General features: G+C 39.3%; 1 protein-coding gene across 1 annotated transcript in view; it reads right to left on the bottom strand.

Annotated features, from left to right (window-relative positions):
• Positions 1 to 3773: 3773 nt before the first annotated feature.
• grip2b (glutamate receptor interacting protein 2b) overlaps positions 3774 to 25265 on the bottom strand; it is a gene marked incomplete at both ends in the record, with an annotated part of 96759 nt that continues 75267 nt past the window's right edge. Inside the window, 16 exons of the mRNA XM_083892812.1 lie at positions 3774 to 3932; positions 4557 to 4703; positions 7551 to 7735; positions 7878 to 8091; positions 8665 to 8779; positions 9748 to 9904; positions 10022 to 10210; positions 10557 to 10696; positions 13387 to 13531; positions 14932 to 15077; positions 15258 to 15321; positions 17243 to 17323; positions 17617 to 17762; positions 22496 to 22682; positions 22780 to 22932; positions 23165 to 23320. Coding sequence (XP_083748938.1) covers positions 3774 to 3932; positions 4557 to 4703; positions 7551 to 7735; positions 7878 to 8091; positions 8665 to 8779; positions 9748 to 9904; positions 10022 to 10210; positions 10557 to 10696; positions 13387 to 13531; positions 14932 to 15077; positions 15258 to 15321; positions 17243 to 17323; positions 17617 to 17762; positions 22496 to 22682; positions 22780 to 22932; positions 23165 to 23320 — 2384 coding nt within the window. The remainder of the gene's footprint in view (positions 3933 to 4556; positions 4704 to 7550; positions 7736 to 7877; positions 8092 to 8664; positions 8780 to 9747; positions 9905 to 10021; positions 10211 to 10556; positions 10697 to 13386; positions 13532 to 14931; positions 15078 to 15257; positions 15322 to 17242; positions 17324 to 17616; positions 17763 to 22495; positions 22683 to 22779; positions 22933 to 23164; positions 23321 to 25265) is intronic.

Here is a 25265-nt window from a genome sequence, read left to right as displayed (position 1 = left end):
GTAGGGTTTAAAAACAAACAAAGTGTTCTGAAGAATTGATTGTTCTTATCTCAAATAGAAGTGCGACTCAACTTCCTGGGGCCTGCAAAGTGCGGTAGATTATTGAATGACAAGTTCACATTGCACAATATTTGTATAATATGTTATAGTTGAACCATACAAAAAAACCTCAAATGTGTAAGGGGGCAGACGGGAAAGAATTGGCGAAGCTGATGCAGCTGATGTAATAAATGCCCGATTATTATAGTGACATCTGTTAATATCTTCAGAGTAAAAACAGGACAGTGTCATAAAATGCAATTTACAAACATAAACATTTGCATTGCAACATAAATATTTGTCATTTACAGTACTGTGCAAAAGCCTCAGGCCACTATGTTGTTTAGCAATGCTATACTGACCATGTAGTTTGTTTGTTTTAAAGGACTCATATTATACCCTATTTCTCCAAGTTAACCTAGTTCCGTGGTGTCCTAATGAACATGTCTGTGACATGCTTTGGTCAAAATACCATAAGGATGAAGCACCACAGCAGTTCAATGACCCTGGCTAAACAGCCGTTAGCATTTGGAAAAGTGATCATTTGCAGGCTCTAGCAGGCATATTGCCTTCATATACAACACATATCCACTGGACAGATAAATCCTCTGAGGCTGGAAGTGTGTGTAGAACTCTGTGCTGCACTGGAGACAAGAATATAACTTTTTGCACACTTTGCGGACTTCGGATGCCGTTGCCCTCGCCAGCACTCTCGAGGTCTGCGAGACAACAATTCCAGTAAGCCAGTTTATTCCAGTTTAGCCCATTGTGATGTCCCAATGAGCACGGAAGTCAACATTACGCGTTTTATCTCCTGTACTTAGACTGACGAGGACCACAAAAACATGAGTGAGTCATCTTTTTTCACACTTTGCTGACTGATAGGGCCTCCCAAAATATAAGGATTTAAATGATTAAAACGTTTATTTTGCATAATATGGAACCTTTTAACGTAACATATCCACCGGAAATAATTTTAAAACAAACACATTTCTACACATCGGTGTCAAGTATTTAGTGTGACCTGCCCTTATACTCATTATCATTAATGTTACTGGGAAAAACTGTTTGTTGACGGTGACATCACTCCGAACAAAATTGGACAGACATAAAAACAACAAAGCTGGTAGAGCCCTGAGGCTTTTGCACAGTACTATATTAATATTCAATTTACTACAGTAAATTAGATTGATTAAAAATGTAAGAAAGAAAAAAACTTTTCTGTGAGACCGACTGTTCCTGATTGGGCTTTAAACTGACCTTTGACCCAGAAATGCATAGGGAGAATGACTGACCACACATACATACATACATACATATATATATATATATAAACCACCTAAATATTTTTTTAAAAGACTTTGCAATTTTTGTCCTTTTTAGTCGTTGCTTTACAAAACCATTTACATTTTTTTAAATCATTCTTTTTTTTTTGGCCACTTTACTGCATTAAAAAAAAACAAACACTGAGACGAGAGTTTACCGAGTAACGTGAAAATACTTACAGTGCATGGTATTCAACAGTGTGCTTCTCTTTTGTAGTAAGTGCTTTGAAAGAGTCGAAACCCTTTTTGTTCGTTCGCTATGAAAAGGTTTGTCTTTCCTCAGGTTTTCTCACAGAAAACCTTGAGATCATACTGTTTTCAGTCTCATCGGGGGGGGTTTCTGAAAGGAAGGTGAACAGTCATGATGAATATCACCACTGTACAGTGAAATGTACACCACCGAGCTCTCTCACTCACTGTCACGCACACACACACACACACACGGATGTTCCAAAAGGGAGCAGCTGGAAACTAAACTGCGTTATGTAACAATGTGAGGAAAGAGTGAGATGCACCAACAGAAGCTGCGATTGGTCCTGTTGCTGCTCTCACTCACTCTTTTTCACTCATATTATTCCCGTCTTGTGTATGTCGTCACAGTTTTGCTCACCCACACACACGCGCACACACACAGTATTGTTAGCGTTACCGTCTAACCTGTAAAAACTTTACAAATACACTGCAGAAGCAGCAGCTCGACTCATTCCTGTAAAAATTCAGTCTACCAGGGAGAGGAGAGTTTTGGCAGGAATCGGAGAACGTCTTGAAAAACAGGAGGTGACAGAAGTGGAAGGAATCTGCCGTTAGCAAACCAAACCAAAATTAAGAGGAGAGGAGAGTAGAGACGAGGTGGGGTCAGAACAATCATTCAGTTGATTTAGATTTGATGCCATAGAGTCGCGGAATGGAAAGCTGTATTTGCTCCAGCTTACATTGTCTCGGATCAATCATCCATGCCAACATTTGCAAATGTTTTGGATTCTTCTTGCCATTGGAAGTCTGAGACAGGTCACAACGACCCACTCTCACACTCACGCCTATGGTCAATTTAGTGTGTCCAATTTGCCTCCTCCCCAAATCTGCGCGTTTACGCACACATGGGGGAGGGGAACATGTAAACTCCATGCGGAAAGGCCCTTGTTCCATTGTTCTAACGCAATGGATAGGAAAAGATGGGAGCGATTGTGGTAAGAGATGGAGCAAGACTTGGGATACACATTTTTTCATTCATCACAATCTGGCCATTCATATCAAAACAATACTTTTTAAGACTTTTATAATGGACGTGAATGGATTTCCTGGCCAGATTTCCTCGCAGCACACGCGGAAAACAGACAAGTTGGCAAAACGGATAATTAAGTCTCCAGAACCCGCACCGAACCGTGCTTCAGCACTGTGCCCCTTGGTTTGGAAAGCACAACGGAATAACACCAGTGATGTTAGATGCAGGCAGCACTTCTGAGAACAGCTGACTGAACTAAAAAAATCTAGTTCAGGAAAAGTGTATAGCAACTCTTGTACCACATTTTTATCCTTTATAACTGTAAACATTTTAAAATGCTAATGAAGCCGAGGGTCAAGAGTTGGAGCCATTCCCTACACCAAACAGATCATACATTAATCATGTTCTCTCTAAAATTAAAATGAGGGCAGAACTACTAGTTTTGGATATTTGTATGCCACAATTCTGCTCGCAATAGAAAATATCAAAAAAAAAAATGTAAGTCCCTGTAAAAATTCAGGGAAAATTGCTTGTGACATAATTAGTTTTGGTTTCAGGCATCATGACAGATTAATAGTCAATATCTAATCACTATCTAAAGAATAATTATCTTGTGTTGAGATTAAAACCATGGCTGCCCATAATGTGGTGACAAAAATATTTTCTTCTTTTAAAATATTGCTGTGCTCATCTTAGGATTTGTTAGTTGTATTCAATGTTAAGTTTCAGCTGGGAAAACCTGGAATTTCACTGGATCAGGAGTATGCGAGCAGGATCATACCAGCAGCATGGACTTCTAAAATGGCTACAGTTGTACAGACCCCAGTCTAACACAAATTATAATCCCTTAACAGAAAGTTGTTTGGCTTTTCTACTGAGTCTCATTAGCCTTTTTCTAAAATGGAAAAAAAAAAAAAATCTTTAAGAAAACTTTAAGAATCAATGTCCGATGAGACAAATACAGTTGTCTGTGTGTTATCAGCAGTTGGAGGTCGTCATGGGAACCTCTCTTAGTTTTTTTTGTACCAGTAAACTTCAACCTAGTTGGAATGGGAGGGGGCAAATGTGTGGCCATGCATTTTTTTGTGTGTTCTTAGAGGAATCTCTGTGTAGAAGAATTATTGCACCTGTGTGTGTGCATGTGTATGTAAGTCTTAACAATCCGTCTCTTTGTCTCTGTGAATGTGTTACAGGTCTAGTGGGTGATCTAAAGTATTGTTATTGTCCTCTGGGTCATCGTTGGCCATCGGGTTGCGACTGATGACCAGCTCCAGTCTGTCTCCGGCCTCTGTGATCAACGGCACCGCGAGGCAGCAGTCGAAGTCCCTCGTCCTCACGTGGTTCACCTGGAGAGCAACAGAGACGCAGACAATGGAGGCTCTGGTAAAAGTTACAGCTGATGGTTCATAACTGTGGTTTGTCAGAAACTGTACCTTTCTTATACAAGGTACTAATTATTTAGAATTTGTGAAAAAAACAAAAAATAAAAGCTATAATAAATGCATAAATAAAAGTTGTAAACAGGCTCTGTTTACTATTTGGTGTTAAATCCTTGGACTTGGAATATCTAAAGACTCAAGTAGACACAGGTACAGTCAATGAATTAATCCATAAAGTTATTCACTTATCTTGTTTAAGTTAAAATATAACTGAAAATCCAATTAGCATTGTGATTGAGCAATTTAAATACTGTGTGTACTGGTGGGAGCAATGCTCGCAAACACAATCCTGCACAGTAATGCACAAATGAAAATGTGCTTCATCTTTGACGTAAATGCAGGATAACACCAACTGCTCATTCAACTTTGTCTGCCAGCCATGTTTCATTCTCTTTTTATGGGACCGGTTTCTGCAATTTTTTACTGCCGTGTTAAGCCATGACAGCCGGGTCCTGCTTTCTTGGTATTACCCTGTGTATTTGTTCTACATTGAGGCCCTGATATGGATGTTAGCGCTGTCAAATATTAAACCTGTAGGATCCTGTCATAAGGTCTGAGGCCGGCTCGGTCAGCTGGTCCGTCAGGTCTGATCATGTTCACATAAACTCCTTTCTCCAAGAAACCATCTGACACACTGAAGCCGAAGTCGTCGCTCTCTGGGTCCTTTATCACTGTGACCTGCAGATGAAAAACAAAAGGAAATGAGGTTGTTTTAGTGAAAGTCAATACTTTACTTGGTGTAACCTAGATGAATAAGACAATAAACTGATCAAAACTTAAGATCAAACCTCAAAGTAAGCAAACATAATAATTATTGTGTTGAATGTCAACAGAATGTCATAAAAGCAGTTCACTGTTCGATTTATCATTATTTTTATGCTTACTGCTCCTTTAATAAGTGCCGGTCAAGTGACTACAGCGCCGCTTGCTGGAGGGAGGGAGAATAATTAGAGCAAGAGCAGAATGCTACAGACAGAAAAGTCGAGAACATAAATAGGAGTAAAAGACTATTTTGAGGTTTTACACCTTGTTTTTCCTTTTATTTTTGGGAGGATATTGTATTGCACTTTTGGAAAAGCTATTTTTCAGTGTGTGTATTAGCAGGTATTCCTTTGTCATATGAGTTCAGTGTGAAGACGATATTGCTTGCAGCTAAGCTAAAGCAGCAACTGTTATGCTGTGTATTTTGTGTTTTCATTTGTGTAATTGTGTAGCCAAGAGCTAAAAAAAATCAAGACCATCAAGTTGCTTCGCGGCGGAGAAAAAGGCGAGTGCAGAGCTGTCATTTTAGGGCCAGGTTTTTTTTTTTGTCGGGATCACTGGTGTGTGAATACACCTGGAGCCGTGGAAACAAGGATTACCTGTGCTGCAAATTCACCTACACACGTGGATAAAGATATTGATTCTGACACTGGGATCGTGGTAGGACAGAACTGACAGATTTTGCAGCAACACACAGTGAATTTCATTTGGACTGGTAAAGGATTTAAAAGACTGCTTATATATCAAACTGAAGAAATTTGAGTTATTGATTATATTGATCCGTGAGATCTGATTGATTTGTATGTTTGATACATTTTTCTTTATTGAACTTTATTTTCTTTTGTTTATGAACACTTTTTCCTTATTGTGTGCCAAATTGGTATTACATTGATGGGTTTATAAAAGTGATTTAAAGCTTAAATAGAGCGGATTAAGCAAATTAAAGAGAACGTTGAAATAGAACTAAAACTCATAAATAGGCCTAAATTAGATAAAATGAGAACTTGAGAAACTTAAAATGAGAAAACCTAATAAACTCAAAATAGATTCAAAGACTCAAACCCGAGATTCTGGTTTCATTCTGAATGGTTGAAGGGAGATTGAACAAGTCATCTATTAAATGTGTATGTGTGTCTGTAAAAATGTTCTGGTACCATCCATTGCTACTGTTTCTTTTAATAATTTAAATAATATTTAATTATTTATGTAATTTCTTCATAAATAAGCCTGCAGTTAAAACTCACTCACTGGTCTGTGGTCTGTTATTGCACGCTTTAAGAAATAGTTGGCACACGCAGTTCACTGACTGAGGTTTTCATACAGCGCATAAAGACAACAGCTGAAGGCCATTTGATCACATCAGTCATTCTCCAAACACAGCAAGGCAAAGAATGTCTGAACAGTCTCATTGTATTCTTTTTAAACAGTTGACAATGGTAGTGAAAGTTTTCCTGTGATGTTTTCAGACCACTGACTCACTTGAGGAACATGGAAACACAGTAAATTAAGCAGGCAAATTAAATCATTAATGCACAAAATTATTTTCATAGCCTGAGACTGAGAGCTAGGAGACAACTGAAAAATGCATCATTTATAAAGCCATGTATAATAAATATGATAAATTAACACGCACGCAGTGTTCGACCAGATGACGAATGTCAGCTTGATTTGTAATTGTAATTAAAATAAATCTAAATTTTACTTTTAAAATAAATTGAATAAATAGATATGTAATATATAAATATTTTTTTAAATACTAATGAGGCCCATCTTTTCTGCTGTGAAAACAGAATGTGTAAACAAAATGATAATATGGAAGTATGATCTGTCCTTACAGAGATGCTATTAAAGCATGTTGGCTCATGGCCAATGAGTCCATCAGTTGAATAGCCAAAATGCTAATGATTCAATTTAATGCATCCTTTCCCTTCACATAAATGTATTTCATATTCTGGGCTGGCGCTGTACAAGTGTGAGCTGCCAGCATAATATAGACCAAAGTGTGTGTTGGGTGCTATTCTGTAAATCCTGTACTATATCGCCATACAAATGTAATGTCTCTCTCAAAGTCATTTCTATGGCATTTTAAAGTCAAACAAGCTCAAAGTTGTATTCCGTGGCAGACAGACCATTAAGAGGACAGGACATTTCCTAGACACTCAACAGTTGGGAATGAGCTGCAGCATTTAATGCTTTTAATGTGTGCAGCTGGTGCAGCTGCTCTGGCTGTGTGTGCAAATCTGCAAACAGTTGTTCACGACAGGCGAACAATGCAGAAACATGGCCGCTGATGAAGATGACATGTGGCCCAGAAAGTGACTTTTCATGCATGGATTCTGGGAGGTCCGTCATCTTACTCCGGCTTCCTATATCAAAAATGATAGTTAATGGTCAAACGAGGGCATTTCAAGGGATTTATGGGCCCCAGGCAAAAGAAACGTATGCAGGTCAAGAATATTCCCTAACTTCTATTCAAATAATTCAACAAACAACATACAAAGTTGTGTGTTGATTTAAAATGTAAGACTATACCATGCCCCTGTCTCTATGCTCAACTAAGCTGGCTGCAGCCAGGTTTTCCCTAATGCTTGTTACGAGAAAAATCAAAAGCTTATTTCCTGAATTGCTTTTGTCCCTGTCACAAAGAATAACATCAGTTATATTTACTCTGCACTGAAGGCCCCACTTCACCTAATCTTATCACCATCTTTTAAAGAGCAGAAACTACATCAAAGGAGTCTCTTGACAGAGGTTTGAACTCACTTTATGCAGTTCCAGAGGCGTCGGGGACAGAATCCCCTGCATTTCCTCTTTGATCCTTCGAGACTCCCACGTTCTTTCTGACACTCTCAATGAGGCCTTGGGTTTTGGCTCGTGATGCAGGAGGGGGGATTGGTTATCTTGGTGGAGGTGAGCCTCCTGGTTAAAGTGGGCCTCCTGGTGAAGGTCTATTTTAAATAACACATTTAACAGTATTTGAACAAGCATTTTAAATAATAAAAGCTTGATGTGTGACAACATACTCTCAACAATTTAGCTGAGACTAAAGTAGAGTTATACATTTATTTTTCTCCCTTTACTGCCACTGACCATGGTGAAGTTGGGCCTCTTCGTGCAGGTGTGCGCCCTCATGCAGTAGGATCCCCTGGTGGAGGCGTGCGCCCTGGTGGAGCAGGTTTCCTTGGTGCAGAAGAGAATTTCTTCGCAATGGGCTCATCCTGTTGTGACTCAATATGGGCTCAGCTTGAGGCTTATTGATACCATCTACGCCAAGAGTGATGGCTGTGCCCGTCATGATGGACGCCTAAACAAGTAAATACACAGTCACTCAAACTTGGCATAACTTAATGGAAAGTACGTGTTGGGTTGTGGTTGTATAGTTCAGGTAAAAAGAAAGAAAGTGTGAGTAACGAGGCCATATAGCAGCTTTGTGCATTGACTATTTATAATTAGATTTTTATTTTATTTTTTAATTTGGGGAATTTTTATTAGATGCATACAGAATATAGGTACATGCAAACTAAAAATGTAATCATGGTTACCTTCAAGACAAGAATTTAAAGGTGATCTAGTAAGAAAACATTCCTCTGAATATCACTGCCTACAGCAGAACTGCCTTTAGCACCATTTAATTTTATTATCAGGTTTGTACAGGCGACTGCAATGTTACCATGGTTAGAAGGGTCAACAGGGACTGATTACCTACAGCTAGCATCACTGTATGATCCTTAAACACACTTACGAGAGACTAAAAAGGCTCCCACCCCTTTGTGGGAGACGTTTAACCAAGACCCTGGGGTGATGCAAATGTTTGAGGTTAAGGAAGCTAATGCTAATGACTGCATGAATTAGAGTGAATGCCAACATGACGACTGACCTCTATCTCTCTTAGGAGTTCTGATTGTCCACAGGTCTCCAAGTCTTCAAGTGCCTGACACCAGAAACTGTCATCAGGATCCAGCAGAATACCATCTGGCTGTTGGCTGATAAACCTGTCTCACACACACACACACACACACACACACACACACACACAAACAAAAACACAAACACAAACATGATCTCATCTCACCACTGGTTACCCAATGCCAAGTCTTGGTTGATCTGAAATGCATTTTCTCTATTACGTAAAAGTTGTCTTTACGGTTGATGATCAACTGACATGGTTATTTTCCTGTTTCTCTGCATTGGTGTTACATAATGCCGGCAAATGCTACTATCCCCATAACACATCACTACACATGCACACTCTCACACATTCTCTCACGCTCCAGATCCAGATCTGTCACCCTCGCTGACTACATGAGTCAGCCTTCAAACTGAAATTTCCACTTCACCAGAGACTCTGTTACTGGCATTACAAACCACAGTCACAAACACTACCCTGTGCTAGAGCCAGTGTGCAAAATACCAATTAATAACCGGGGGGGGTCCCATCTCCCATTTGTTGCCCAATACTGTTTCACCACTCCAGGTGCCGCCCTGCAGTATTGGCTATCTTCCCTGTCAGATGTGGGCTTGTGTGGGCCTTTAACATAGCGCCATTTGGAAAGCATAGTTAAAACATTACAATACAAAATTACCAATAAAATAATTTACATTTGGTCTGGTTATAAAGGATAAGATTGCATGCAAAGTGTATTATTTATGTAGATCATATATGTAAAACGAAAATTACAAAAACATTTAGTGGAAAAAAAAACAAATTTTCCAATTACACTGTAACATGTTTAATTAAAATAACATGTTCTTTTTGTTTAAACATAAACAAAAACGATGAATTCAGTTTCAACATTAAAGGTGTATTTATTTTAAGACCCCCCCTCAAAATCTGCCTTTGAGGGGGGTCTCGAATATTAATCTAGCCCCCCAAGACCGCCCTGTATTTTGCACAGTGGCTAGAGCACCAAAAGTCTTTAAAAAAAAAAAAAAAAAAAAAAAAATCAACCCTCAGTCCTACCCTGGTGGTTTGTCCCAGTCATCCTCACTGAACCCTCCATCGCTGAAGGGATAGTTCTTCCTCGGTCCAAGAGGTGGTGTGGTGCTGCACTGCTGCTTGGTGCTACGCCACTCGTGAGGATGAAGGGCAATACCAAGGGCTTGATTGTTGTACATACCTTGACAAGGAGAAGGTGTGAATTCACAGATTGCAGTTTCCATTTTCATTTCGAGGTTAAAGACAAGTGAATGTCCAATTGAATCCATTAGTCTAAATGTGTTAAACCACCACTTACCCTGGCTGCCATAGCCAGCGTCCAGCCCTGAGCCATCCCATGACTCCATGGCAGAGTCCACACTGGGTATGGTGGTGGAGTACAGCTCAGAAAGCTTGCTGGTCTGTTGACTGTCTGTCAAATCATCCTCCTCGGGGTCACTCAGGTCGTTTTCCGTCAAGTCTTCTCCTTCTTTCCTGTCCTCTACTTCTTGGAGAAAAAGTGGTTCGAATTAGCTTTGTTCTACAAAAATATTAGCAAGGAGAGAAACTCTGAGGCAATGTATCTATTTTCAGACGGTTCAGAAGTCGGGTTGTCTCTGGGGTTTTATTTTGTTTTCAACAAAGCTATCACACAAGGCAACATCTGAATATGTATTCATCAAGGACACAAGTTGACAGTATGTCACCTAATATTGAAATAAAAGAGATCCTGACAGATTTAAGTGTCTACCTGAAAGTCTGAAAACAAGTCAGTAGCTCGGTAATCTTTTCTAAAATGTAAGGCATCCACTTTGTGCTAATGTATAAGGTGTATTAAAACCTTTTGTACTTACTGTCGAGCAGTTTTTTAATTTTGAGGGTGACCGTCTCGCCAGCCATTTGCAATAGGTGGATGGCTTCACTCAGCGGCTTGCCTTTAAGACTGACACTGTTGATGGCCAGGATCCGATCGCCTATATGAATAGCCCCTGTCCTGGACATACACATTCATGCACAGTGGGCATCACAAAAGCAACAGAAAAGGGACATTCAAGCAAAACTATACAACTTTTTAACTTCAAGTAAGATGTGCTCTCGGGTCCCCCTACAGTTGGTAAACAGTATTGTTTGGAACACTAACAGCCAAACAATACATTGATTGATCGAGAAAAAAATATGCATAATATATATATCAGAATATTTATAAGTGTAAACTGCCTTTCACACAATTCCCCCCCAACTCCCCCTACAACCGTTAAAAGATAAGCAGCCAATAATGAACAGACAGAGTGCAGCCCAATAAAACAACCACATGACTAGTTCATGGTCATAACAAGGTGACTGCGGACCAAATTAGAGTGGCTCCTTTCACCCATCTATCACCGGCCACTGTTGTAAACCTGCTATAAATGTAAAGCAGTCCTTTAAGTCGTGGCCTACTTTGACAGAGATGTTTATTTTGAGCGCTTATCTCACACACTCATATCGCATGCGCATGCTATAAAGAGGTGTGGTGTGTGTTTTCGTGAGAAAACTTTCCGAGTTTTATATGTAGTTTCTGTTTCATTAAAGCACGGCTTGAAGAAGACAAATACTAATGAGGCAGTGAAATTTTCTTTTTCCAACCTCACAAACATTATTTGTATTCCAATGATTTTGTTCCAAGTAAAAAGAAAAGAAAAGAAGCTGTTTTCATTGATAGAAAGCCAAGACAAAGTGTTTAATTGACAAAATTGAACAGAATCTTTGCAGAAGAGACAAGTGACCTGCTCAAAAAAGTTGACGTTACTGTTATTATTATTATTGTGAAATATAATGTTAGACAGGAAACCTATTGCTCACTCTCCTCTGCTATGGACATGAGGTGATATCCAGAATCTCTTTAAAAGGGAAAAGCTGCATATTTTAATAATAGGACTTGTTATAAGGGGTTATATAATATGCATAACAAATTATATGCAGTAATATATATAATTATGTTAATATTGAGGACTTAACACTTTATAACTCATGAATAAGCACACCAATTAATTAATGTATTCATTGTCTATGTCTCTATCCTCCACATGAGGGTCACATGGGCCGCTGGGGCCTAACATAGCGAGAAAGGCAGGGAACACGCTGGACAGATCGCCAGTCCATACTTTTTGAATGACGACAGGATGGTCACCTTACTCGCAAAAGTTTGATTTATTATGTTGTATGACCAAATTCATATATTAAGATGTAACTAAACCCCCTATTCTGCAGACAAGCACCCAATGCCTGATTTGAAAAGAAAAGTTTAAATGAAAAAGAAGTGGGCTGAGCCCTGAGTGAGGGATAGGAGGAAGAAGGGGGAGCGCAGTGGGAGCACTGGTCTGGTAGTGAAATCTGACCCCAAGTTGCAGCTATCTAACAAGGAGCTGCTCACACCGTGCTTCACATGGGGAGTCTGGGACAATGAGCCTTGCTCTGATTGGACAAGAGAGTGATGTAAGAGTGACCCAGTGATGCAAACAAGGTCTAAAATAGCCTTTGACAATATCCATTAGCTGTTAGAGAGGTAGTAGTTAAATACATTTTATTGTAACATGTACAATTTAAATATTTTACATTGAACTCTGAATATTTGCACCTGGATCAACAAATAACATTATTAGATAGACATATACAGTGGCTTTTACTAGAAATAAAGTGGCTTAGTTACACTTTACACTTTTCTGCAATAGCTAGCTTTAGGCACTGCATAAGACTCTCTTTTGACTGTTAGAGTTAGTAACTCACTATACAATGGCCATGGGTTTTATATGTTACAACATACCCCTATTTTGCCCGTGTTAAAAAATAACACATAACTAAGATATAAAGGTGCATTATGTAATAAATCTAAAGCAACTGGCCATAAAATCCTCCTAATATGTCACAGAGACTCAGGAATAATGTTCATATAACAAACTGAACTCACCAACAACAATAGTACAGCCAAATATTGTCATAAAAAATAAATAAATTGCAGACTGCAAATAATGTTTATATTTTGAAATCATGTTTTGGCATGTGGCGCCACCTTCCGCTGTCTACCAATCACTGCAGTCAGTAGAGTCTCAGTTACGTCAGGAAAACGAAACCTAAAAGACCTCGGTACTTTGAATTTGAATGGAGTAACCGTTTTTGGCCACATTCTTACATAATGGCGCATTTAAAGGTGGTTAACAGTAACAATCTTGAAAAATAGATGGTCTTTTGTTATAAATCGTGGGTAATGGTGTATTGTGCATCATTCAAAATGGAAACAAAATTAATAACATATGATAAACCACTTGTATATCCTTTATATGGGTAACAGTTACCAGTTAGATTTTATAGAACTCCCACTAGAAGAAGTGAATTTAGCCACAGTGAATGTGATCGACAACAGCATGTTAAAGCTTCAATAGACATTTTTTTTTTTTCATAGTTGCATCTGGTAAATTGATTTATGGAAGCACAATCATTATCTTGGATATTATTATTTTAATGATAATCATTTTAGATACTATATTTGAATGCTGCACTGGTCCTGACGTAATGACGGGAAAATCTGTAATGGAAATAAAATCTGTGGGATTTTCTACTGCTCCACAGCTGTGTGTGTGAGAGAGTGAAAAAGAGAGAAAATGCATGTGTGTGTGTGTGTGTGAAACAGAGAAAGAGATTATGTACCTCTCGGCCAAGCCCCTCTTGGTTAAGCCAGATATAGTGATGGGGTCAAAAGGCTCCTCTGTGCCTGAAATGGTGATACCCAGAGGGCCTCCGTACCGCTTCAGCTCCACTGTGTAGATGATGCTGCCTGACGTCTCCTGCTCATCTGGTAAAAACACACACGCACACGCGCACACACACACACACACGCACACGCATGTGGTATTCTAATGCATCAGCTCTCAGGAGTAAATCATACAAATGGTACTGTGTATTATGCAAACTCTCAACTCAGTGAACCAAATATTTTCCATCACTCACCAAACATTTTTAACTATGATAAAAAAACATAGTGTGTCACTTTAACATCCTATTCATACACCAGTGCTGTCAATAACCAGACCCAATGACTATAGTGCTGAAAACAAAATATTGTATGTTATTGTATCTTTTTTTTTTATCTGAATAATAGGCTACATCTTAATATTATCTAGCAAAGAAATATAGGAATAAAGAAAAAGTGTATATGGAGTACATTTCACATCTCCCCTGTGCCCAGAAATGGTCTCGATGATGACTACTGGTCCTGACAAGGTCAGTGTTTATTCTGAACAAGTTCCCAAAGAGGTAATAAAAATGCAAATGCACACACAAACTCACACAAAACACCTCAGTCTAGAAGTATGTTAACCCTGGTGAGAAAACAGTTTCCTAGGTAACCAAGGAGAAGACTGCCCCGTCATCATGTTTCCACAATTCTGAGTGTGTGCATGTGTACTTGTATGATTGTACAGTGAGAGGATCAGTTTGAGTGTTAGACCTCACCGAGGAAGACATTAAGATAAGAGATAAGAAATAAGATAGTCCTTCATTAGTCCCACAATGGAGAGGTTCATGAATAATGGGTTAATTCCATTAGTTTCATTATGGGCTATTGTTAGTTTTGTGGCAAATGTTAGAGGGTAAGGGTCGGGTTTAAGGCTTGAGTGGCTTAGTGTAAGTGGCTGGGAAATTCAAAAAGTCCTTATGAATGTCCTTACTTTGATAGATGTACAAATGTGTGCACATGTTAAGAGGATGTGCGTGCCACTATGCACTCTGAGTCATCATCGAGCATGATTACATAATCCCTCAACATCACATCAAACCACAGAGAGAACCACTCAGACACATTCATTTAACTCGTCGAATCGCACAAATGCAAGATGACACTGAACAACAATGCAGTGCAGAATGACACTGAACAACAATGCAGTGCAGAATGACACTTAAGATTCTGCGTGTTCTCATTGCATGTTGTGGTTATCGTTTCACGTTGGATTTTCAATTGGTATCCTGCAGCTCCTGCCTCAATAAGCTCAATGAAATATAAAGCTTCCAGTATCTCACATGAAGACCAACATTACCACCCAGTGGACAAACACTGAAAGTGCCCATCTTTAACCAGATAAAGTATAAAACAAGTCTAATTAATGATATTAACAACAACAACAATAATAATAATACGTATTACAATAATGATGTACATAAACTGCAAACACAACTTAAACTAATGCATAGTTATACCTGAGTTATCTTCATCTTTGCGTATCTTTAGTTTGACCAGCTCCTCACACTGCTGGAGGATCTGCTCTGCGTCATCTTTAGAACAGTTCTCCAGTCTGATGTTGTCAATGGCCAACAGCTTATCACCAGGCTCCAGTGTTCCTGTCCTAGAGGTGAGAAGGGAGAGGGGAAAAAAAGATGTGCGAGAGAGTAAAATAATACAAATCGGTATTAATTATAATTAAATTAGTACGATGATGAGAAAATCATACGAATAGACCCAAACACAGATGACAAAATGAATGGAATAGAACATGGAATACAATACTATAGAAGATGTAAGATACCTGTGAGCCATGCTGCCCTTCTTGATGTTAGAAATGATGAGGGGCTCACCTGCCTTCTTACTGGCTGTGGACGGAGATGTCAACATAAACAACAAAGTACAATATCTGTCGAATACAGTTGTTACTTCCACCACTGCTAATTAAAATACTGCCAATGATAAAAGGACACAATAAATACATCTGTAATGGTGCGACTGTAACATGACATGACACTGGGCAATATGTCAATGTTTTAATATCAGCAGCAAATCAATTCCAACTGTAAATCTACACTAACCAGTGGAGGAGTTCACATGCGTTGCTCTTTTAAACTGTCAGATATCAACACTTATATTTGGTAGATGGCGCCATTGCACCATTCTTTGAGCCATCCATTGTTCAAGGCATTTATAAAATAAAGATGAGTCAATTTCCATCAATTCAGATTCGAGAACAGTCACAGCAGCTATCATCTATACCTCAGAGCTGTCAGAAATGACATAAGTAATTTAACATGTTCTACTGAGCTTCCTTTATTATATACAAGTCCTTCTTATAAAACGCCCCTGAATGAAACAATGATTCTCCAGACGAGCTTAAACTGAAAATGTACAGAGGAAGAGGATTGGTTATACTTGGCACAGCTACCTCCCTAAAAAAAAAAACATTTACATTATCGCAGCCAGTCTGGGGATAATGGTTGTGGATCATAATAGTGCTCAATCCATTCTAATAGCCCACATACTTACGCATTTATATCTTTAATCCAGACATTGAAATGCGCGCCAGGTTCAACAGTCTACCCGTCACTGAGTTAATGCTGGTACAAATAAAGCCATTAATCTTTGCACACGCATCATAAACACATTTTATGACTCATCATTATTAAACACTGGATGTAGTTAAGAGAGTGTTTTAATCATGGTGTCAGCAGCAGCAGCACAACAATTTAACTACCAATAATCACAAGTAAGTTTTGGATTTGGAGCAAGATCATTGTGGAGTCCATGCCAACATTTAAGACACATCAATGGCAATTAACTTCAACCTGGTGTAGGCAACATCATTTTGAGTAATTACAACGTCATCAAAATCATGTGATCAGTTATTTTGCCTTTCCAGCCTTGGTGTATTATGGCTTCTTAGGGGAGACTTTGACCAATCAGGGGACAAGGCAGAGGAAGATGTTCCTATTGACTCTTCTACCAAGCAGCTGCATGTACATGTCCCTCACTACTCCAGATACAGTATAGCATAAAGCCAGACTATCGCGAGGGGGAAAGATAATTTACAATGAGTGTTTAGTTTTTACACCTCTTACCGTTAAAGTGAGTGTTACTGGTGTGAAAGCGTGTTGGACTAAAATGTAAAGAATTACTGTAAAATCTTTATTTTATTTGACAAAGTTGGGGGCATGATCGTTGTAGGTTAAGTTTTCCATAACGTTCCCCGCAACCGTCGACCCGGAATCTCCACATCTGGATGCTATCTTCAGCACCATTGCAGACTCCAATGCTAATTAACTTAAAATTCTTGCTTATTTTACACTGCAGGTTTAGAACACTGTCAGGTTCTGTGATACAGTGCTTGATCTCTGTGGATTAAAAGAGTGCAGTGAACTTTTGGCAACTGGCACTGGTTCCTTCCATTTTTCAGAAACTTTTCCTGCAAACATGGTGGCACTTTAACTAATTCTAGCTTTCACAGACTTACTGTCCTATGCATTAACTGAGATTCAACAATGCAAAACAGCCTCAAATCAAACGATCACTTATAAATGTCCAAAAGGCTCGTCCACATACTGTTATGGAATTATTTTGTGGGGCCACTGTCTTGAGATTAGTGTGTCACCAGAGAGAAAAACTGCAAAACGCATGTTTATTTGTGCGTTTCATGGGTTCTCTGACATTCCACAAGCAGGTCTTCAACACAGAAAATACATCACTTTGAGATTTGGTGTGTTTGTGTGTTTGTGTGTCTGTGTGTGCGTGCTTGTGTGTTGCTACCACTGATGGTGAGCCCCAGCTCCACTCCTCTCTTCTTAGGCAGTTTGACATGGAAAGTACCACTGCTGGGCACCACCGACTCTGTAGCACAAACACATTCACAACCCCAAATTAGATGCTTTTTGTGTCCAAACCTAAACACAGGTTACAGATTGTGTTAAAACATTCAAAACAAGGATATCATCACCCTCAATTTCTCAAAACACCAAAACCTAGGCAACATAATTGTTTCTAATGTGGCTTAACCTATTGTTTCAACACAACTATTCTGAGACTTGTAGATGTTGTAAGCTATATGATGAAGGTCACAACAAAGACTAATACATACCATTATTAATTGTACAGTATGATAACCTACTGTTAACTTCACACACCTGCTACGTCGAATTCTATCTCCAGGGTGACCTTATTGGTCAGCGCTGCATCTCGGAGAAGCTGGTTGGCTTCCTCCAGAGTCCCATCCTCTGTGGCGATCCCATTGATTGACAGAAGACGGTCTCCGACCTGAAGCAGGCCACACCTACAACAAAAGTTACCACGGTGATGTCAAAACATTTATATACCCTATTTCTACAAGTTAACCTAGTTCCCTGGTGTCCTAATGAACATGTCTGTAACATGCTTTGGTCAAAATACCAGAAGGATGAAGCACCACAGCAGTTCAATCACCCTGCCAAAACAGCCCTGTTCAGAACACTCTGTTTAGTAGTTTCTCTTTAGGTCCACCTTAATAAAAAAGTAAAACGAAACTTAAGGGACAGGAAAAGACATCAGCCACAGAGGCTACTGGCAGGCACATTGCCATCATATATAACATGTATTCACTGGACAGATAAATCCTCTGAGGCTGGAAGTTTGTGTAGAACTCTGTACTGGACTGTGGAGCTAAGAATAGAACTTTTCGCTGACTTTGCGGACTTCCGGTTTTCGGATAATGTTGCCCTCACCAGGACTCTTGCGTGTTTTACGGACAAAGTGGAGCTCTGCGAGACAATTCCAGGAATTTAGCTCATTGTGACGTCCCAGTGAGTGCGGAAGTCAACATTGCGTGTTTTATCTCCTGTACTTAGACTGAGGAGGACCACAAAAACATGAGTGAGTCATCTTTTTTCCACACTTTGTCGACTGATAGGGCCTCCAGAGTCCCAAATATAAGGATTTAAATGATTAAAATGTTGATTTAGCATAATATGTCCCCTTTAAAATCACCACACATAGAAAGTTTTCTTTCAAAAATATAACTTTACCGAGTTTTAGTTTACGTGATTATCCTTTTTTTCCCCCCCCCACAGTGCCAGTGCAGGAGCCTACATATTCTTTATCATTCTGACAGTCAGCTCCAGTTTCCATATCCACCTACACTTTTTTTTTCCATTTCATCTCTCCGAGCTTTGACTGAAATCTCTGCTTCAGTAAAATATGGACATGAAGGGTAGTCTGCAAGGCTCCTGGATCTGTGGGACATGTTCCGAATGTTTGTGTTGTATGTTTGAGTGCGACTTTGAAGAGTAATATATAGGCCATTTTATAAATGATGACAATTTTTGTGGAGGAATCCAGAAACTTTTGAGGGCAAACATATCTGATAGTGTGCTATGGATATGGCTCATAGACCCGTAAGATTGTGTTATTCTCTGAGACACTGGGGATGGGTTTTGTGCAGAAAAATAGGACTGGTTTAAAACACAAAGGAAAGGCCACCCACTGCCTTACCTAAATTATGGACAGAATAGCATTCTCCTGGTGTCTATAAGGAGGCAACGTTTGCCACAAACATCATGAGGGTTCGTGCATATTGTACATGCAATGCTGTTGTCACTTACTGAAGCTATTCAGATATGACCTCCCCCAAGTTGAGAACGCAAGCGGAAAAACATCTTACATGTAGGTGTACTAATGATCAGCAGCACCCTACCACGGATGTCTTCTGTTTGCCTTTAAAGAGGCAGGATGATCCCAAAAGCAGCTTCTTACTCCCTGCTGTGCGACATGTCATTTTTGTATTATTTTTAGCTGTTGCAGCTCCCAGCGCTGCGGTTTGGATTTCTGTTCGCAAAAACCTCCAACCCCCCCAAAACTTGGCTTTTTGCAACATAAATCAGTGCAACTGCAGTGAGAAAAGTCACGCGTGTTAGTGCTGACTATTTAAGTCATGAAAAGCGTAAGTACCTTTCCTCCAAGAGGTATTTTATGAATGTGGTATTCCAGATTTTGAGATACAGGCATGTGAACTCAAGGAGAAGCCTCTCAGAATGTTTTACAACAACACTGGAAATAAATAAATAAATAATAAAAGCATCAGTTCCTAAGATGCTCATTGAACCAAAGTAAAACTCACCACAAAAAGTAATCAGTCGATAGGTTTTTCTTTCCAAAGACAACATTCGCTCAAGCGTATAGTCCTCAAAAAACATAACCCCAATTAAAGCTCAAACACACACTTAAAGCTACACTATGCAAAACTCTTAGGCCACAAATTAGATTTGTTTTTAGCAATGTTATAATGACCATAAAGAATAATTATTTACTAATCATTTTTATTGGAACTCATCCAGAAAATACAGGAAACATTTATGCAGTTTAAGAAAGTAACAGAGCTTTCAGAAATGATGAACACCATCTCCAGGTTAAAGTGTCATGTAATTAGTGTGACCTTGAAAAATATCTGCTGTGAAAAAGGTCTATTACACCAGGTTTATTCAAGACGTGCTCGAGCATTTACGTACACAGGTTGTATGAGTTAAATTCATCGACAGCTTGCTAATATACGTCAAGGGTATCAGGGTAAAAATGAAAATACTCAAAGATGATTATATTAGATTTACAGCTTCAAGGCTTTCATAATCCAGCATTAATCTTCACATCGTGTCCCGTCTCTCCTCTTCCAGCACAGCATCTTGACTTACCAAAACATGGGTAAATGAGCTATCCCAGCAGTTCTATCATGCTGTGAGAGACTTTGGAAACTTTGTGAAGCATTACCGACAACTGGTACTTTAGTTGTAATGTGTTCTTGTCATGTCTGCATCAAATGTGATGCACCAACTGTCACTTTTTCCCACAAAAATTAGCAGAGTGAAAAATACTGAATGCTTGCTGACTCTGACTGAAGGTGCCCTAACAGATGCATATAGGTCTTTGGTGGACAGAGTTTTAACGTTTTTGCAGTTCATCCAACACTATCTTGGTTTTTGTAAATAGAAGTAACATTTTGGTCTGACAGAGAGCTTTTGCAGTGTACGTCCGCCTACACTTGCAACCAGTGGACGGTACAACCTGTAAATGGGACAGTGGTTCAGAAAATGGACATCACGTTGAATTGAAGAAGACCTGAAACTAGTAATTGAGACCATCACATTTTCAGGAAAATGTTGACATTATGAATCAAGTAAGAGGTGGGCTCAGTTTTTGATAGATTTGCACACAAACCAGAGGAATTGCCTCAGCATATCAACCACCTTTAAATGTTTATCTGTTGTCGTCGACAATATTCAGTGTTTTTTTCTTTCTTGTGAAAATGAATGAATGAATGAAACTTCTAGCAGCACTAATGCAGGATAATTACAGGCTATAGTGCTAACGGTTCTTGAATTTCACCGCTGCACAAAACTTGTGGAGTTAAAGAGGATAAACTTGAGTATAATTTAGGGTGCGAGGGGGTTCATTTGGATTCACCCTGTCAGGCAGAAAAGAGGGTATTAATCGATCTCTCTGACGTGGGAGAGCGGAAGCTGGCTAATTAGTGTTGTTAGCATGGGCACTGGGGCCTGAGGGTGCAGAAACACACTCAGTACTTAGAGAGAGGCTGCTTATATAATGAGAACATCAGTAAACACACAATGCAAACTGAGCATCCAGAGATGTCGATGCTGTGAACACAATTGCATGAACTAAAGTGACAGACACACACATGCAGGTGGGTATTAACAAAATCCCCACCGACGTGTGTGTGTGTGTGTGTATGTGAATAAAGGATTCAAAATGTTTGAACACCAACACACAACACAAAGCCATTCAGATTACTGTTATTATACCACAGAACCAGCAGACACTATCAGCATTAGTTAAGCATTAATAAATATTGAATTCATCCTTTATATCGCATGGATACTCATTAGTATGTAGTTCATAAACACAGTTGTACATGTTTTACTCAATGTGCTGAAGTGTTGGCATGTACTGAGCGACTGCTGGACACACAGAGAGAGGTGAGAGAGCAGTCCCTGGTAAAGCCCTGGTAGGTTACTTAGGTTACGCAGAGCCCTCTGCGTCGTCTCCGACTGCACAAAATATTTTTTAAGTGCCTGTCACTCCGTCAAGGGACAACGGAGATGGCAAGAGCTGCGATTGGTCCTCAGGACAGGCCGAGCTAACCTTGCTTTGTGCCGGCCACTGTCCGCACCGAGCGTCCACAGAGGAGGAGCTGATCACCGCCGACCACGTCGCTGCCAAACTATAAATAAGTCATATCTTAATACACACAGCACATGTTTAGACTCTAAATGGCCAATTTAGAGAGGGGTCTCCGTGGTTACGCAGTTGAAGAAGTATAATGTGGCCTTAAGTCAATCAAAGAGATCGTTTGTTGGAGGTGGATGCTGATTGGCTGCTTGAGTACAGCAGCTTTTTGGACTCAGTTGATGGGATGAGTCAAACATTTAGAACTGTGTTTATAAACTACATACTAATGAGTATTCATGCATTATAAATTATGTATTCAATATTTGTTAATGCTTAACTGGCATTTAATGGATTACATACAAACTGAATATATATCATACGTCTCTCAAAGACTTGTTGAGACAGATGTCTTTAAAAGGGCTTAAAAACTGAGCAAGTGATACAAATTCAGGGCCGTACCAAAACAGCTACAATAATATAATATATACAATGAATTATATCTAACTTTGTCTTCTGTCCCACACGTGATCATGAATCATCCACATAAATAGTTCAGTTCCTTCTGTGAAACATAGCTTAAACTCTTCATGATCATTCTTCAAGACAATATAATAAGAACTGACCAAAAAATAATAAAAGCACAGTTCTATTTGGCCAAAATCACCCACTGTTAGAGACGTACCTGAACAAAATTGTGCAAAATCTTTTTTTAATTTAAGCATTTAACCCATACTTTATTACACACCAGTAGTGAACGCAGAGTTCCCATACCAGGAGTTAAACCCGGAGCCACCAGGGTGAAAACCAGGAATCCTACACTAGACGGGAAGTTAATCAATTTATTGCGCTCACCTCTCTGCAGAGCTGTCGGGCTCTATGAATCTGATGAGCGGGGGTGCTGACAGTGTTTCAGTTGCGAATATTCCTCCCTGAAGCTGCACACCAAAACCATTGAGTGGGTCACCCGTTAAGACTACCTCACTAGTCTCAACGTGAACGACTTGACCACCTGGACCCACCGAACTGGATGCCAGCGATACTAAACACACAAATACAAAATGTGTGAGGTTGATCAATATTCTCCATAAGAACGAAAATAAAGAACATGGGTCGACGGATATATTTATGGAGCCTACAGGAGCTTTTGTGCTCTTTCTTTCTCTGCCGTCGTTTTAGCAATGAGTTCCGTGGACTCATGGGAACTGAAGGCCTTGGTAAAGTGTTGGAGCTATGGCTACTCGGGCCTGATGTGGTTGTAGAACCAGGAGAGAAGCTAGCCGACACTAGAGCTGCAAAAACAGAAACAAAAAAACAACAACATGATGTCCACTGTTCCCTCAATGCATTGCACAGGCAAAAAAAATAAAGAAGGGTTAAATGTACATGAGTTACTAGAGGTAGGAGAGAAAATACAAGGACATAGGAATAATCATTGCATTAATAGTTCATTATATTCAATGTGAAATAGGATGGTAATAGAGAGAATGGATGAAGAGGAAAATTAAGAATTTCTTTTCTTACACTTGCAGTAATCAAGGCTACTGATGGTGTTATTGTTGGAGGCGGTCCATGATTTGTTGAGGGTGGAGCTTGTATTGGACAGGGTGGAGTTCAAAGGGTGACAGAAGTTTACACAGGGGTCCCAGGAGTGTGGGTGGTCCGACTTTTGGACCTTCACTGGAATTCACATGCACGCACACAGGCAAGCACAGAAACACACAACAATGAATTACTTCTGTCTTTCATGAAACCTAAGCCTAACTTTAAAGAAACAACAAAAACTATTGACAAAAAGGTAACGAAATCCCTTAAAAAATACACAAAGGAGCTTGAAACCTGCTTTCAATTTTGCTGGGCAAACAGATGGTTTAGCGAACACACCACACATTTTTACGTTACACGATTTTAATCACTTTTAATTGGGGTTGTAAATTTTTATTTCCCAATAGTTAAACAGTTAGACAATATGGGCTGCAAGGCCCATTTTTCACACATGGACAAACCCGCTTGGGACCCATATTGTGAGCCCGAATATAACCCTTATGGGGCCCACATGGACATGCAGACTGGGTAGCTGCATAATTATAAGGGAGAAGCTGAAATAAAGAAGGAAATCATATATTTGACCACATAGAGACAAATGAAAGAGACATAAGATAAGAAAGTGACAGGATGAGAAATGAGGGATATTTTGGAGAGGAGATAAAGGATGGGAGATAAGTAGAGAAGACATTAAAAGTGAAAAAATACAAGGTTGGGTTCTCGGATCCAATTCTTTCCACCTTGCACATGCTTCCTCTAGGCAGTATTATTAAAAAAAAAAAAAACACAACCTAAATTTGGATTGTTATGCACATGACACAGTTATACAAATCCATGAAGTCGGTTGACAGCAATCAAGTTGTGAATTTTCAGGAATGTCTCGCAGACATAAAGACCTGGATGACGCATGAAGTTCTACTTCTCGACACAGAAAAAACCAAAGTTATGGTCCCTGGCACAAAATACCTTAGGGAAGCACCACCACTAAAGAACATTTAATAACCCTGGATGGCATTACTACATCCTCCAGTTCTACCGCAAAGAACCTTGGAGTTATTTACAACTCATTTGACTCACGCATACAACAAGTCAGAAGCATCCCATCATGAAAGGATTTGTTTTCTCTCCACTGTCGCGAAGAGGTTTCTCATTGTGTTCCTGTTGGGTTTCTCTGTGATACTTGAAAGGACTTGACCTTACTACGTAAAGTGTCTTGGGATAATGTATGTTATGAATTAGCGTTATGCAAATAAAATGTGTTTGAAATGAATTATGAGAAGGACGCCATAAGCAGGTGCTGACAACTATAAGAGAGCAGTTATGACTTTAATCGAATATCATCCTGCCATTACACTCCCTGTCATTCTTTTTCCTATTCATTTGCTTCTTCTATATTTAGCGCTCCCTCTTCTCCATTCCTTCTCATTTCAAGCCAAAACGACTGCCCCATACAATCTGCATAGAAAGTAGCCTGAAGTGAAAAGTTTCAGTCTAATTAAAGTCTAGAATTTCTCATTTTTATTCTCAGTCTTTCAGCCCCGTCTCTTAATCCTGCAGTGTTTTTCATCCTCTCTCTCGAGTCTCTAATCAGGTCATAGAAAAATTAAAACAATTTTTTCCAAACACAGAAAAAGGACGTAAATAATACATGTTCTGGCAGCTTTGTCATGTGCATGAACCTGTGCACATGTTATATACAGTCACATGTTTCTAGATGTGTACCTACCACTGTGTGTGTAGTGCAGATATTTCATACTTAAATCTGTCGACTGTGCAGCATCAACCTGGGATAATAAAGCCGCCATTGGCATCAGCATTTCCCCCTGTGAATCCACTGGCACTAATTCTCCTGCAGATGAGAAGTCGCTGCTCGACCACGGGTGAGGAAACACTCCTACAACTAATTAAGCACAAAGCTGTCACTGCAGCCAAAAAAATGTCTCAATCAGCGTTCTTGTGAGACAACACGGCAAGTAAAAATATTTTTTTGTTCAATGTTCTAAAAAAAGTTCGATTTGTCAGAATAATAAAAAAAAATTATTATTATTATTAGTAGTAGTAATTATTAGTAATGAATACA

This window comes from Microchirus variegatus, assembly GCF_963457635.1.
Source record: "Microchirus variegatus genome assembly, chromosome: 7".
Taxonomy (NCBI): Eukaryota; Metazoa; Chordata; class Actinopteri; order Pleuronectiformes; family Soleidae; genus Microchirus; species Microchirus variegatus.
This window is presented reverse-complemented; position numbering and strand designations above follow the sequence as displayed.